Genomic DNA, 14063 nt, shown 5'->3' with positions numbered 1-14063 from the left:
TAATGAAGTGAGGTGTGTTTGTGTAGGTTTGTCTTCTCCATAGCCATAAACTTCCCCTTGAGGGGAGGCCGTCCTCCTTTCTCAGAAGTTTCTGCTTTTAGTCAGATCAGGGAAGCTCCAGGAAAGCTGCTTTCTGCATCTGTTGACTCTCAAATGCCTTCAGTGCAATAGTCTTTATGCCAAAATGGTATATTTGGGGTGGGATTTTCGGGTCCTCTATCTTGTTTTCTTGGAGTAGGGGAGAGATAGTAAAACTCCACTGTAATAATAGAGACCAGAAAATGCAGTCACACATAGAGCAGGGTGGGTCCTTGCAAAGTTAATGAAGTGAGAATGGGATCTGGGAACAAATTGGGTATTATCCAAATACTTGCATGGTGATTATTGCAGGGATGACTGTTTCTATTTACTGTGTCTACACTAGGACTTGTGTGACATATTATACTTGAGATGCACACGAATTCTTTCATTCTTTTTTTTTTTTTTCTTTTTTGGAGGCAGCTCTTTTTTCAGGGTATTGTTTGTGAAGTGAGTGTATCTGCCTGGACCCCTCAGTTATACTTTAAAGCTCTAATACTTAGAGGTCTTCTTCCTTCCCCCAGTAGTTGCCTGTCACTGCAATTCCTTGGGGTTTGGAAAATTGAGAATTAATGCTAAATGAGCCAAGTTACGTCCAAAGAAAGGAAGACAGAATGCAAAATGGAAGATTTTAACATGTGCTCCAGGCCCTGGAACTCATCCCCACTCTCACATAGAAGAGCATCTGTAGTATTGACGATACTGAGCCCTTGTACTGTTCTCTGTGTACTGTTTACTAATTATGCTACCATGAAGTAATCTTTCTGTGTTCCCTCCTGCCGACTGTTCCTGCTTATTTAAAGATTTTGCTCTCCTTTGTTGTTTAATTATCCAGCTTTTGCCTGCTTGACAGCTTAAAAACATTAAGAGCTTAATCTTTAATGGCTCAACCAGTATATTTTTATATCGGCAAATAATAGGAACTTAAAACTGAAGAGTTTTCCTTTTTGAAAAAATCTTCCTCAGTCACTCTTCAGTAGTGGGAGACAGAAATGTGTTTTGATTTCTGGATACAGGAAAGAAGGGACTATAATGAACTTCTCTTGTGACGTAGGAAATTGGGAAGAGCTGGATTATTTGGGACACATTACTAACATTAGAAAATTACGGTAATAGTGACTGGAGACAGTTCATTTTGCAAGGACTCATTGCATCAGGCAGGATCCATTCACGAAAACCAAAACCATGCTAAGTATGTTTTTAAAAAATAATCTCTCTCTTTTTAAAAAATATTTATTTGTTTATTTATTTTGGTTGCACTGGGTCTTAGTTGTGGCATGCGGGATCTTTAGTTGCGGCATGCAAACTCTTAGTTGCAGCATGCATGCATGTGGGATCTAGTTCCCCAACCAGTGATCGAACCCCGGCCCCCTGAATTGGGAGCGCAGGGTCTTACCCACTGGACCACCAGGGAAGTCCCCATGCTAAGTATTTTAAATAGAGAAGATTCAATACAAGGAATGGGTTAGACAGTTGTTGGAAGAACACACATGGAAAGGTGACATTAACTCAGTAAAAGGAAACCCTGTAGGGTTAGGGGAACAAATGGAACGAAGTGATGCCACCAGAATTTAAGAGCTCAGAGAAGGCACCACATCTCAGGAGCTACCATCACCTGAAGGCTGAGATTGTGACAGAAGGACCACAGTCCAGCCCTGGGACTGTGGAGGGAGGGGACATGGCCACTGTAGAGACACTGCCAAGGACAAGGAAGGAGAGAGCGAGAATGGGGGGAAAGCGCTACTCCCTCTTCCAACTCTCTGATCATCACCTGTGACTTCTATTGGCAGAGAGACTTGACAGGGGGCCAAGTAGCAAAGCACCATGGGAAATGTAGTTTGCAGAGCATAGAAGGATGAGCATAGGACTAATAGGTAAATAACATACTTATTACCCATCCACTTTCAGAATGGGTAGTTCTTGCTAAATCACCATTTTTCTCTGTTTCCCTTAAAGTGCTTGTTCACTTTGTATAGATGGTATAAAAGGTAAAGTTCAAGGCAAAATAGGAGTAAGTGTTACCTGGTTCAGGCTGGTGGTGTTCTTCAATAAATAGTAATGAAAAAAAAATATGTAAAGAATGTTTTTGTTGTGTCAACGAAGTTATGTTGGTTTACCTGGGTGCCTTTGAAAGAATGTCACCACAGATCATCTCCACGTGACTCAAATGCCTGTCACTTGCTGGAGAGAACTGGCTGAGAAATCAATGGAACATCAAATATAAAGAGAATTAAACGCTGGTATAATTAGGCATCCTAAATTATTTTAAGTCTTTGAACTTTACATATTTCCTCATTTAAGGGCTAAAATATTGTAACTTGAGTTTCTGAGTCTCATGGGAAATTCCGACATCTTTAGCAAATGGATATTCACAAATGTTTCTGTAATTCCCTAAACCTTTCTTTTTCTTACGTACTGTGCCACCTGTTTGCTGTGTGTGGGGTCATGGGGCAAGTCACAATGTTTCTGTTGTCTAATGAAAAGACAGACTTGACAGTAAATAAGGAAATAGCCTTAAACTCTGATAAATTGTAATCTTGTGTACTTTTTTGCAGAGTTAAGGGAACCATGTTCATTCAGATGAGTTGCGCATTTGAACTGAGTTAAAGAGGGCAAGAGGGTCACCTGTTAAACAATCCATCACTTTCCCCCTCTGCGTGCTTTTATTAACTATGCAGATTGACAGCCAACCATTTCATATTCTGTTACCGATGTTAACATTCCCTCTCAAAAGAAAGCAACAGATCATTGTCTCCTTCCTGAAAGAGGCAAACAGGCTCCAAATTGGCCAAGAGATTTACATTTACCGCTTAAGACTTTTCCAACCAGTTCATAAAGTATGTCTGATATACTCACACTTTTATAGGAAGCTTAGATGTAGGCAGGAAGACCATTCTTCACAAGGTGAATTTGGCACATAGAGCTTTTAATCACATTAAATATTTTGTTGACCATTTAAAATAATACCTTATCAAAGACAGACTATGTGAAGTCTTTCTGGAAAAATACTAAGGATTAGGTTTTTTCCTTAACCTCTCTTCAGTAGTCTGAAACATGCTTTGACACCTGGAATCACTAAATTATGGGTTGTAGTTAAAAGGTTGTAGGCTCAGGAGCTAGACCACCTGGTCTCAGTCCCTGCTCTCCCATTTCTAGCTATGGCGCTTTGGGCACGTTACTTCCTTTCTCTGTGCCTCAGTTATTTACTTCGTCTGTAAAACGGGGATAGTCCTCTCCTTCACTGAGATTGTTTGGACGGCTAAATGAGTTAATATGAAAAATTAGAAGCTCGATAAATACAAGTTCGGTTCGGTTTGGTTTGGGGTTTGGTTTGGTTATATCTTGGAGTAAGAGAGCAAAAAAAAGAACTGGAGTATTGATTGGGGGTGTCCCTGCTTTCTGTTCAGTACGCAGATCTGAATCGTCACGTTGATGCGCTGAACGCATGGAGGAACGCGACCGCGCTAAAGCCAGAGCACAGCCTGGCCTGGAACAACATGATTATCCTCCTTGATAACACAGGTGTGGAGAAGCGATTCGGTCAGTCCACAGGGTAGTGCCGTCGGGTAATTAGGAAACAGATGCTTGTGCTTTTTTTTTTTCCTAGTGTGTGTGAGAGTTTTTTTTTTTTAATTAATATGGGCTTCAATATTTTACATGACACATTGTGTACTTCTAAAATATGGAGTTTCCTTTGACATATTGCAATAGGAATGTTTGGGAAGGTGACACTTCGCTTAGAGTTGGTGTTGAGTAATGGGGGCAGGTGTGCAGTCGCACCTGATTTCTCCTGAAGCCTGTCTTCTGGCAATGGCCGTCATCTAGGATGCTGGAGGTACCTGGAAGTAAGTAAGAATGGCTTCTGGGCTTATGAGATGGATGGTGCTAGGTCCATGCTCTAAAGTTCATGGACGGTACTCAGAGGAGGTACTCTCAAACCTACACTTAGAGATTCTTATTTTCGATATAGTGGTAATAAATTTGGTGATCTGGTTTCTTAGCCCGTGCGAGACTCAATCAATTAGAAGTTTCTCTGTTCCCCTACTTTTAAAAATCCAGCCATCCCATAGGAAATGATAGTTTTCATTTGGCAGAATTTAAAGTTAGTAAGCCATCTACTCAGTGCGGAGGGAGATATGCATCTTGTTCCTAATGGAAGTGTAGAATGTGAGCTTCGATACTATAAATATTCAGTTATTAAACTGTTGCTGTGATATTCTTATTCTGCAGACTTGTTTTCTCTGATTTGGGTATAACTGGTATCTGGGGGAAATTAAAATTAGGTTTTACATGCTTTGACAGAATTTAATCAAAAGCTGTTGGTATGTTATGTCAGAATTGTGCTGGACTGCAGTGGCTTTGCAACTGATAGGTCGTGTGTGTGTGTTGAGTGTTTGTGTGTGTGTGTGTGTGTGTGTGTATTACATGTTCTACATTGATCTTCTTAAGTAGTTTATTCATAATCATTGTACATAATGCACATAAGCCCTGTTAATTACAGAGAGAGACTAAAATACTAGTACAATGCGAACATGTTTTTTAAGTTTTCCATTGTTCACCCACAGGTAATTTAGCCCAAGCCGAAGCTGTTGGAAGAGAGGCACTGGAATTAATACCTAATGACCACTCTCTGATGTTCTCCTTGGCAAACGTGCTGGGAAAGTCCCAGAAATACAAGGTGTGTGAACTGCAGGCCGTGATTTTTTGCAGTGAATGCCAGCATCTGACAGGAGCCATTGATGTAACGTCTGCCCAGTTAAATTCAGAATTAGGCCCAACCAGTGGTAGTTGTGTACCAGTGTGGCTCAGTCAGTTTGCTTTGAGAAGTTGCCCAAGAGATGAATTTGTGGACTCAGACTCCACATGCTTTCTGGTCAGAATTCACCAGCATTGCTCAAACGTGGGAGGGGAGGAGAAGCCAAAAAAATCCTAGCAGATGCCCCAGCTCCTGGCATGGAGCTATGATTCTGTCCCTGGTGCTGGGGCTCATCCTCTTCTGCACAAAAAGAGTACCAGCCCGTGGAGAATATAGGATGGGTTCTCGCTGCTTCCAAGTTTTTCCTCACCTACAGGAAGTTACAGGTCATCTGCAAAGCCCTAGAAGTTTCTGACCCAACGAAAACCACAAGATATTGCATCAGGCCTCTAACTAACTGGGGTCCCAGGGTGGGCCAGGAGTAGACCGTGAATCAGAAGGCGCGTAACTCCCTGGATATTGAAGGGGACTCTGTTCCTAACAGCACTGATCTCAGGTTTTAGTTTTGTGTATCCGAACCACCGAGGGAGCCTGTGAGAATACAGATGCCCGTATTTCTCCCCATGGCTCCGTTGGGTAAGGTCGGAGTATGCATTCTAAGCAGCATCCTGGCTTCCTAGCACAGATGTTACAGAAAACACACTTTTAGAAGCAGTGTCTTCGTCCTTTCATGAGAGAAATATTTCCTTTTTGAGTCAGGGGCCATATCTGATTTTGATCACACTCGGCCTAATGGTAGTGATTAATTCATACTTCTCCTGTTCGGCTCATTAGATACCATCATCGGTATAATTTTCTCTAACAATACAGTAGTAAGATGTCTCATGCATTTCTACCCTTTTTGAGTTGAATAATCAGGGAGTTTAATAGCATCAGAATACATTTTTGAATTTCTAGATTTTGCCCCCAGATAGCCTTTTGAGGGGTTTTATTTTTCACAGACCTACTTGTGTAGAGGGGAGGGAGGTGAGGTGTGTGGGTTCCTTTCTAATGACTTTCCAGCCATCTGTCAGCCTGGGACGGGGTGGGAGTGTCCAGTGACCATCTTTGAGATGCAGCTTATGTGATCATGTGCTGATTTTTCTATCATGGCACAGCTTATAAACTGGAATTCCTAGTAAGGTGACAGACCTGGGGTTGATTTGGGTTCCAGTTCACTGTGGTGTTTTGTGTGTTTTTTTTCCAGATAAAGTAGAAAAGACTCCATAAAGCAGAATGGAGAAATGGGTTTCCTGTTTCTCTACACATCTTGCATCCTAACTGTCTAGGCCAGGGTGCTGAGCCTAAGATAGGAAAACAGAGGATGAAATCTGAAATAAGGAGCTGAACTTTGGGCACTGGGTGGGGATGCTTGGACGAAGAGGTGACGTGGTGGTGACTTGCAGGGGCGGGGCAAGCAGACGTTGCAGCTGGGCCACCGTCCCCATCAGGACAGGTGTCTGCAGTCTGTGCATCTCCCTTTCCACCTAGGCATTTGCTGTTGTAGATTATCACTAACTCCTGGTCAATGTCCATAGTGAGCCTGGAGGTTCCTTGAGGCTGGAGTCTTAAGTCCCATTTTTGTGTCTCCATTGCCGCTCCACCCCTCCCCCACCACTGGGCATTTTGTAAGTGCCCAGTGCACCACTGTGAAATGATGGAACACATCCCACGTTCGGTTCTGAAACATTCAGGCTTCCGGAATCTATTTTGAGACTTTGATGTGAGCATTCTCATTACATCCAGGTGGTTATGGGGCACCTTTTTTTTTTTTTTTTTTTGCGGTGCTCTGGCCTCTCACTCCTGTGGCTTCTCCCGCTGCGGAGCACAGGCTCCAGACACGCAGGCTCAGCGGCCATGGCTCACGGGCCCAGCCACTCCACGGCATGTGGGATCCTCCCGGACCGGGGCACGAACCCGTGTCCCCTGCATCAGCAGGCGGACTCTCAACCACTGCGCCACCAGGGAAGCCCATGGGGCATCTTTTTAATCCGAGCAGCGCTTTTACCCAACAGCCATCATTTAACCACTCCTCAGTTTATTCTTCTGTAAAATGGAGATGGTGCTAAGAAAGAAATGCACAAGAGGGTAATTTATAACTATGAAACATTGTATACATGTATACATACACAGCAGTAATTTTAGTCTAGTGATTATTGAATGAAACTCGAAGGATCATGAAAATCCATTAGCATTTATAATGCCTAATGCCGTTTAATTTCCAAAAGTGATGTTTTCCAGTGGTGAACATTGCCTCTCGTGCTGATTCGCTTTCTGCATCACCTGTTCCCCGGGCCCTGAGTTTAAGAGCAGATTACGTTTAGACAACAGTTTCCCCAACTCCAGACATTTATGTCATACCCTTGCGAATTTTCTTTTTTGGCCACATCTAGATACTACTTATTATTCACTTGATCTATTTCTTTAAATAGATTTTAAACACAAATGGTAATTAAAGTGGACACATGCTATCTTTACTAGAAATATAAGGTAACTGAAAATAGCATAATTTTACTAAATCTCAGGCAGGTACTATTACTGGCCCAGGCTCTGAGCCTGAGGGTGAACCCTGGGTTAGCCTCAAAGGGAGATTGGAAGGTGTTGGGGGGTGACCCCAAACCACCACCAAGCGGAGACTTTGTCTCAACTGAACTGGAAGAAAGGAAGGTGAATTGAAGAGGGAGCTATTCTTGCTTTGTGACTCGTGGTTTCAACTTCACGTTGGACCACCCGCATTCCCTTCTCAACCAGAGTGGTCTGCAGGGTGTTCCTCGTGAAAGGCTGTCTGGGGGAACAGACGTGGGTTTAAGGATGCTGCTGAGATGCTGGTGCCACCCCGGCGGCCGGCGTGGCTGAAATGACCTCCGACTGCCCAGTCCTCGCCGCCTACACAGACAGACCCTCACTTGCTCCTTTGCAAGACCTTGCTCCGTCCCCGGTGTTACCCTAAACCTTGGTCTTACGCATTTTGTCTAACACACTTTAGAAAACAATATGTTACTTTACCGGTCTGTTGATGAAAAACAATCCCCGATTTTAAACGTGAGTTTCTTTATTAGTTCCTTGGCATAAGTCAGCTCGTTACCTGGGTCTTGAAGCATCCTTGAACCTCCACAGAAAGTCAGTCTGTGAATAGTTCATCCCTTCCCAGAGCAGGGCCATTAAAAAGCCTGATTTAATAGATGAGCCCTTCATGGGCTTTGAATACCTGCGGGCGTTCGTGTTCTAACGAGGCCTCCAGCCTGTCCTGCCTCCCAGGAGCCACTGAAGCATCCTCTCAGGACTGTCCCAACGTTACCCAAGATGGAGCATGTCTGACCCACACTCACGGTGCCCCACAAACCCACTCTTCTCCTGACGCCCCTTCTTTTTTCAACGTGCCATTGTTTTTCTGTCTTCCAGGCTTGGAAACTTTTTTTTTTTTTTTTTGGCCACGCTTTGAGGCATATGGGATCTTAGTTCCCCAATCAGGGATCGAACCTGTGCCTCCAGCATTGGAAGCACGGAGTCTTAACCAGTGGACCGCCAGGGAAGTCCCCAGGCTTGGAAACTTTGACTCCTTTTTTTCTTCGCCTATTACCTCCCTGATCCTCACACCCACTCCTTCCCACCAGCCTTGCCTTGCTAAGACCTACAGCCCCTAAACAGGCTGTAAGCCATCACCCCTGCGCCCTTGCCCACTCGCCTAAACCCCACTACATCCTCCAAACCTGACTCTGACTGCACATCGTCCTGAGCAATGTCCGCACTTGTGGGCGCTTGAGAAATGAGTTAAATGAATCAAAACGTGAATCTAGCATCCCCTAGAGAACTCCTCACTTGCCTTTTATCTCTACATCTGTCGTCTCCAGATAACACTGCTTCCTTTGCCTGTGGAGGAGCATTTTAAAGTAGATGGAGGTTCCCCAGCCTTTCCATTTCTTATATTTGAGGTTTTAAATGGAAACATTTGAAAATCACCAGAAAGAGCACAGCTACATATCTACACAATCCATTTGATTTTTGGTTTGTTGGCATTGTTTTCACTTTTGTTTCCAGCATACCTAACATAGCGGGAAAACTTAGACTTCCTTGAAGGAGTTTTCCCTCCCGAAACTCGGAATGTAGACCCTGACCTTGAACTGAGTTCTGAGAGTGACGTTTGCTGACATCCTGCGTGTCATCCTGACATCTTCATTCATTCCCTCACAGACCACATTTCTAAAGTACAGATTTTTCTCTGCCAGCTCTGTCTAAAAGGTGGTGTCAGAGATGTTTGCCCAGCTAGCACAAGGCAAAGGAAACTGGTCTCCCTGCACTTTATGAAACATGTGATCCTGGGTATGGGAGGCCCCCTGGGAGAAGCTCATGTAGGGACAGATAGGAGGTAAAAACCTGTCCCCAAACCCCCATCCTTGGTTGTTGAAGCTGAGCCTGTGACCCTGATTAAAGCATGAGTGGCCCTTTAGGGACACGAGTGTAGATGGTGTGATAGTCACCCCCAGCAGCTGTCGCTGAGAACGATGGGGCATCTTTAAGTTTTCAACATTCTGGTAAAAAGGGGCCATGCAGTCGGCCGTGGTCCCACGATGAGCAGGCTAGAAAACACTTAGCCGTGCTTCTCTGGCTGGGTTGGAAGTGAATACCGTATGGGGGAAATGCAAGTCTCTCCGAGAATCGGTTCCGCACTTCAGGGGCATTTGGTCACACTCACGTACAGTCCTGCAGTGGCTGAGGTGACACGTGGCTGTTTGTCCCTCATTCTCTCTGCTCATTTCCTCCAGCTGAATGGGCTGCTTCTGGGTCGCTGAGGGGGTGTGCGTCCTTAGGGGAGGTTAAGCAGACTCCACCTCCTACCTTGAGAATCCTAGAAATGAGCTCGTCGATGCTGACCAGAAATGACATTTGTGTGGATGTCCTCAGCAGCCCGGCACTTTCCTGCCTGACCTGTGCTCATCCTGCCCTGCACCCTGAACTGAGCTACTTGCTTAAGGTTGCAGAATTCCCGCCACTTCAGGGAGGCCGGTGGCAGAGTCATTAGCATATTCATCCTCTCTGCAGCCACCATCCCCTGACTACTGCCCCGTCACCTTTGCCCAGTCAGTCACACGCTGCCCCAATGGATCATCCTTCCGAGCCTCTTCTCAACAGGGTGTGGCCCTGCTGGGCCTCCCAGATGTTTCCGGAAGAAGGATTTGGTGGAGCACAACAAACACGTTCAAAGTTTGAAACCCATAGATGATAAAACTGCATAAAACTTTTGCATCGTCTGGAGTACCTTATTTTTTATGTATTTCGTTTTTTAGGAATCTGAAGCTTTATTCCTCAAAGCAATTAAAGCTCATCCAAATACTGCAAGTTACCATGGCAATTTGGGTAAGGAAATTTTTCAATTTGAATCATATCGAAATTCTGTGTCATTTTAATGAAACAGGTGCATTTCTGGAAAATCACTGTTGGGAGAGTTGTTATTCAAATCTAACCTGTATTGGCCTTTATAATCTGGTTCTAAAATACGGCATTTTAAGGAAATTATCACATTAATAAGGTAGCTAAGTAACAGTCATATTTACAAATCTTAATTGAATGATCAGAACAACTCCTAAAATCCCCCACTAGTTAATCGCCTTCTGATGTTAAAACTCAGATTTTCTTTCTTTGAGTGAAGAGCCCTAGATAAACTGAGAAGTGGTTTGGAAGTTTGCCGTCTGACATGTGCCCTTTTGCCTCTTCTGTAGTGGACCTTCCTTATCTAGCCTGGTCTTCCCTGCATTCTTCTGTTCTGTGTCTTGGCTAAGAATGTATTCACAATGACTTATTCCCTAGAATTCCTTTCTTTCATTTTTACATCTCAATAATTCAGATTCTTAGAACATAGCATGTTGATGTTGGAAGGCTCAGTCATGTATTTTTCCACCAGATCTCTTCTCTATAGACTCTGTAGCTTCTCCTTGGAGAAGTGATGAAGCATCAGTGGTTGCTGTACTGCCCACGCAGAAAGATAGTTTTACTTAGGGAATCATTGTAATAGTCAGGGGCTTACCATTCTAATGAGTAGATTTCTTGGGACTTCCCATGTGGTCCAGTGGTAAAGAATCTGCCTTACAATGCAGGGGACTCGGGTTCGATCCCTGGTCAGGGAACTAGGATCCCACATGCCGCGGGGCAACGAGGCCTGCACCCCACAGCTACTGAGCTCGCGCGCCTCAACTAGAGCCCACGCGCACTGGAACCCGTGCGCCACAACTACAAAGCCCACGCGCCCTGGGGCCTGCACCCCACAGCTGCTGAGCTCGCGCGCCTCAACTAGAGCCCACGCGCTCTGGAACCCGTGCGCCACAACTACAAAGCCCACGCGCCCTGGAGCCTGCACGCCACAACTAGAGAAGAGAGAACCCGCACGCCACAACTAGAGAGAAGCCCACACGCCGCAACGAAAGATCCCGTGTGCCTCAACGAAGATCCCGCGTGCCGCAACTAAGACCCGACGCAGCCAAAAAAAAAAAAAGTAGATTTCTTTAACTATCATTTTATGGTCAGATCTTGATGTTAGAGCCCTGAATTCCAGCTGGCAACAAACAAGCTATTATTTTGCCAAAAGGTATAGGAGACTCTTTGTTAAAGTAAACAGCTGGTCTTCTACATGGTCAGAGCACTAAGCAGTGCTGGAGCCCAGCCCTGTGCAGCCTGGCTTTCGGGAAGTTTCCTGGCGGCATCAAGAAACTTAGTGTACTCTTCCTTTTGCTTCTTTATGTAACAGTGTTGCTGTAGGGAGATGGATCACGCCTAACGATAAGAAGAGCCCTGGGAGTAACCGGGGGTGGTTAAACAGACAGTCACCAGGGAGTGTGATTACAATCAATAAAGTTGGCAGTACAAACAATATTGTTTTAAACAATGATTTTTGAAAACTGCTTGCAGAGGTTCTGTAATATTTCTTTGTACAAGTGGTTGGGAATCCTGCAAGTTATTCAGAAGCATTTCCAATGAAATTGATCTCTTGCTATTTCAGCTGTGCTTTATCATCGTTGGGGACATCTAGACTTGGCCAAAAAACACTATGAGATCTCTCTGCGGCTTGACCCAATGGCATCGGGAACTAAGGAGAATTATGGTCTTCTAAGAAGAAAGCTGGAACAAGTGCAAAAGAAAGATGTCTGAGCCTTTTTCCTTCATTTTTTGAGTTTGTGTGTGTGTGTGCATGAGGCAGATCACTAATATCATGTGCTTACGTTTAACCATTTAAAAGTCTTACATGTTGTTTATTTTATCATTTTTTTCTATGAAAACAAAGACATGCAAAAAGATTACAGCACCAGCAATATACTCTTGAATGCTTGATGTGGTTTTTGCATTGAAATTGTATTTTTTCAGACAACTCAAACATAAATTCCAAAATTCCAAGGATGAAGTCTTTTTTAATTAAAAAGAAAAAAAGAAAAAAATTATCTTGAGCGACTTACAGCAGAATTAAACCTGCATTTGGGATGTGAGTCATGTTGTTGTAAATACTCATATTATTAAACATGGATTGTGAACAGGAAATGACAAACTGACTCCTACAATTTATATAAATATCTAATGTGTCTGTATATTAGAATTTTTATTTAATGACAAGAAAGAGTAAATTAAGATTTTTTTTAATCTTTTTTTTTCCAAACAATGTGCTATGAACATCATTTGTAAGGAAATATTTATTTGTATTTTTTTTTGAATGGGGCAAATAATTGAATGAAGAGTGGAAATTTTAACATCTAGTGTATCTACATTTTTTCCGTAGGAAGAAATTCACTCCTGCAATATTTTTTGGATTCTTCGACGTGTGCTGTTTCATAACATAGGAAATTATGTAGTATCCTACATAAACTGTCACTATTCATAGAAAATTAAAGCCATGCTTTAGGCAAAAGCAGGCAGCCTGATGTCTTTATTTTTGTTACATCCAGTATTAAGAGGGCTACACACCTCTGTGTAAGTTGTTTTTTTGTGTTTTTTGACTGGAAAGCAGTTTTCCATTTAGTTTCATGGAACCATAGTCATTACTAGATCCAAAAAATGCAAGAGGTAAATTTTCTCCCAAAAAGAACCACATTTGGGGAGTTTGTGGTGTTTTTAAGAATTGGACTATCCTGTTTTATTGGGTCAGAATAATCATGTTCGTTTTGTTTTATCCTCCTATATATGCTGTTGACCTAATGGTTTATGCAATCTCTGTCATTTCTTATGCAGTAAAATTATTACAGAAACTGGTATACAAGTGTCATGGTGCCTCCTATTAACCATCTATTAAGATGATTTTCAAGTTATTTGACTCTCCTCTTTCCGTTAAAATGAAATCAAAGTGACTGATTCATCCTTTGTAGAATGTGGCTTCTATTTGGTTTTAGGGACCATTTAATAGAATCGCACTGTGGAGTCCTCCAGGTTCTAAAATATGGGCTGAGTAGATCCCACATGGAGATGAATTTGATTCTCTACACTCACTTTGTGGGGGGCCGGGGGCAGACCTGCGTAGAGTTGTAAATCAGTAATTGTAACCTACAGTGGTTGAGATACTTCAGAAAAGAAAGTGCTGTGTTTCAAACATTTCAGAAATGGTCCCCAAACCACAGTAACAATTTATAGAGCTCTTAGGGGCAGGAGCTGCCTTGTTCTTTTATTTCTTATTTTTTTTTTTCTTTTGCGGTACGCAGGCCTCTCACTGTTGTGGCCTCTCCCGTTGCGGAGCACAGGCTCCGGACGCGCAGGCTCAGCGGCCATGGCTCACGGGCCCAGCCGCTCCGCAGCATGGGGGATCTTCCCGGACCGGGGCTCGAACCCGTATCTCCTGCATCGGCAGGCAGGCTCTCAACCACTGCGCCACCAGGGAAGCCCTGACTTGTTCTTATTTACGTCCCTATAGCACTTAGCTTGGCAGATAATAGAGGTACTATATGCTTGTTGACTTTTTTTTATTTAAGCAAATTTCTCTCTTTGAAACAGTGCTTATCTTTTGAGAATGAAGAAAAAAATATTTCTGGTAAAAGCCCCTTCAGGATTTTTTTTTTCTTTTTGTACTGATACTAAAACTTGAGTGTCAAATCAAGACATGCAAATCTGGGACCCCTGCCTACAGAACGAATCCCCTTAGCTTTCACTGCTCCATCTCAGGATTTCCATCACAGCTGCCTTCCGTCCAGAGAAAACAGTCATTCATTTGACTGATATTTCAGGGAGTCTTTTATCTCGGCCGAGTTTGGAAGTACGCCGCGCTGTTCCTCTTTTCTTCCTT

General features: G+C 43.4%; 1 protein-coding gene across 2 annotated transcripts in view; it reads left to right on the top strand.

Annotated features, from left to right (window-relative positions):
* TMTC4 (transmembrane O-mannosyltransferase targeting cadherins 4) overlaps positions 1-13049 on the top strand; it is a 63747-nt gene extending 50698 nt beyond the window's left edge. For both annotated transcript variants that reach the window (XM_081214748.1, XM_081214747.1), the window contains 4 exons: positions 3486-3600; positions 4644-4756; positions 10099-10168; positions 11805-13049. In XM_081214748.1, the coding sequence (XP_081070874.1) occupies positions 3486-3600; positions 4644-4756; positions 10099-10168; positions 11805-11953 (447 nt within the window). In that variant the 3' untranslated portion in view covers positions 11954-13049. The remainder of the gene's footprint in view (positions 1-3485; positions 3601-4643; positions 4757-10098; positions 10169-11804) is intronic.
* Positions 13050-14063: the final 1014 nt, after the last annotated feature.

Source organism: Mesoplodon bidens, assembly GCF_964165515.1.
Source record: "Mesoplodon bidens genome assembly, chromosome: 17".
NCBI classification, from domain to species: domain Eukaryota; kingdom Metazoa; phylum Chordata; class Mammalia; order Artiodactyla; family Ziphiidae; genus Mesoplodon; species Mesoplodon bidens.
The sequence above is the reverse complement of the archived record's forward strand: the minus strand, read 5'-3'. Positions and strand labels throughout refer to the sequence as shown.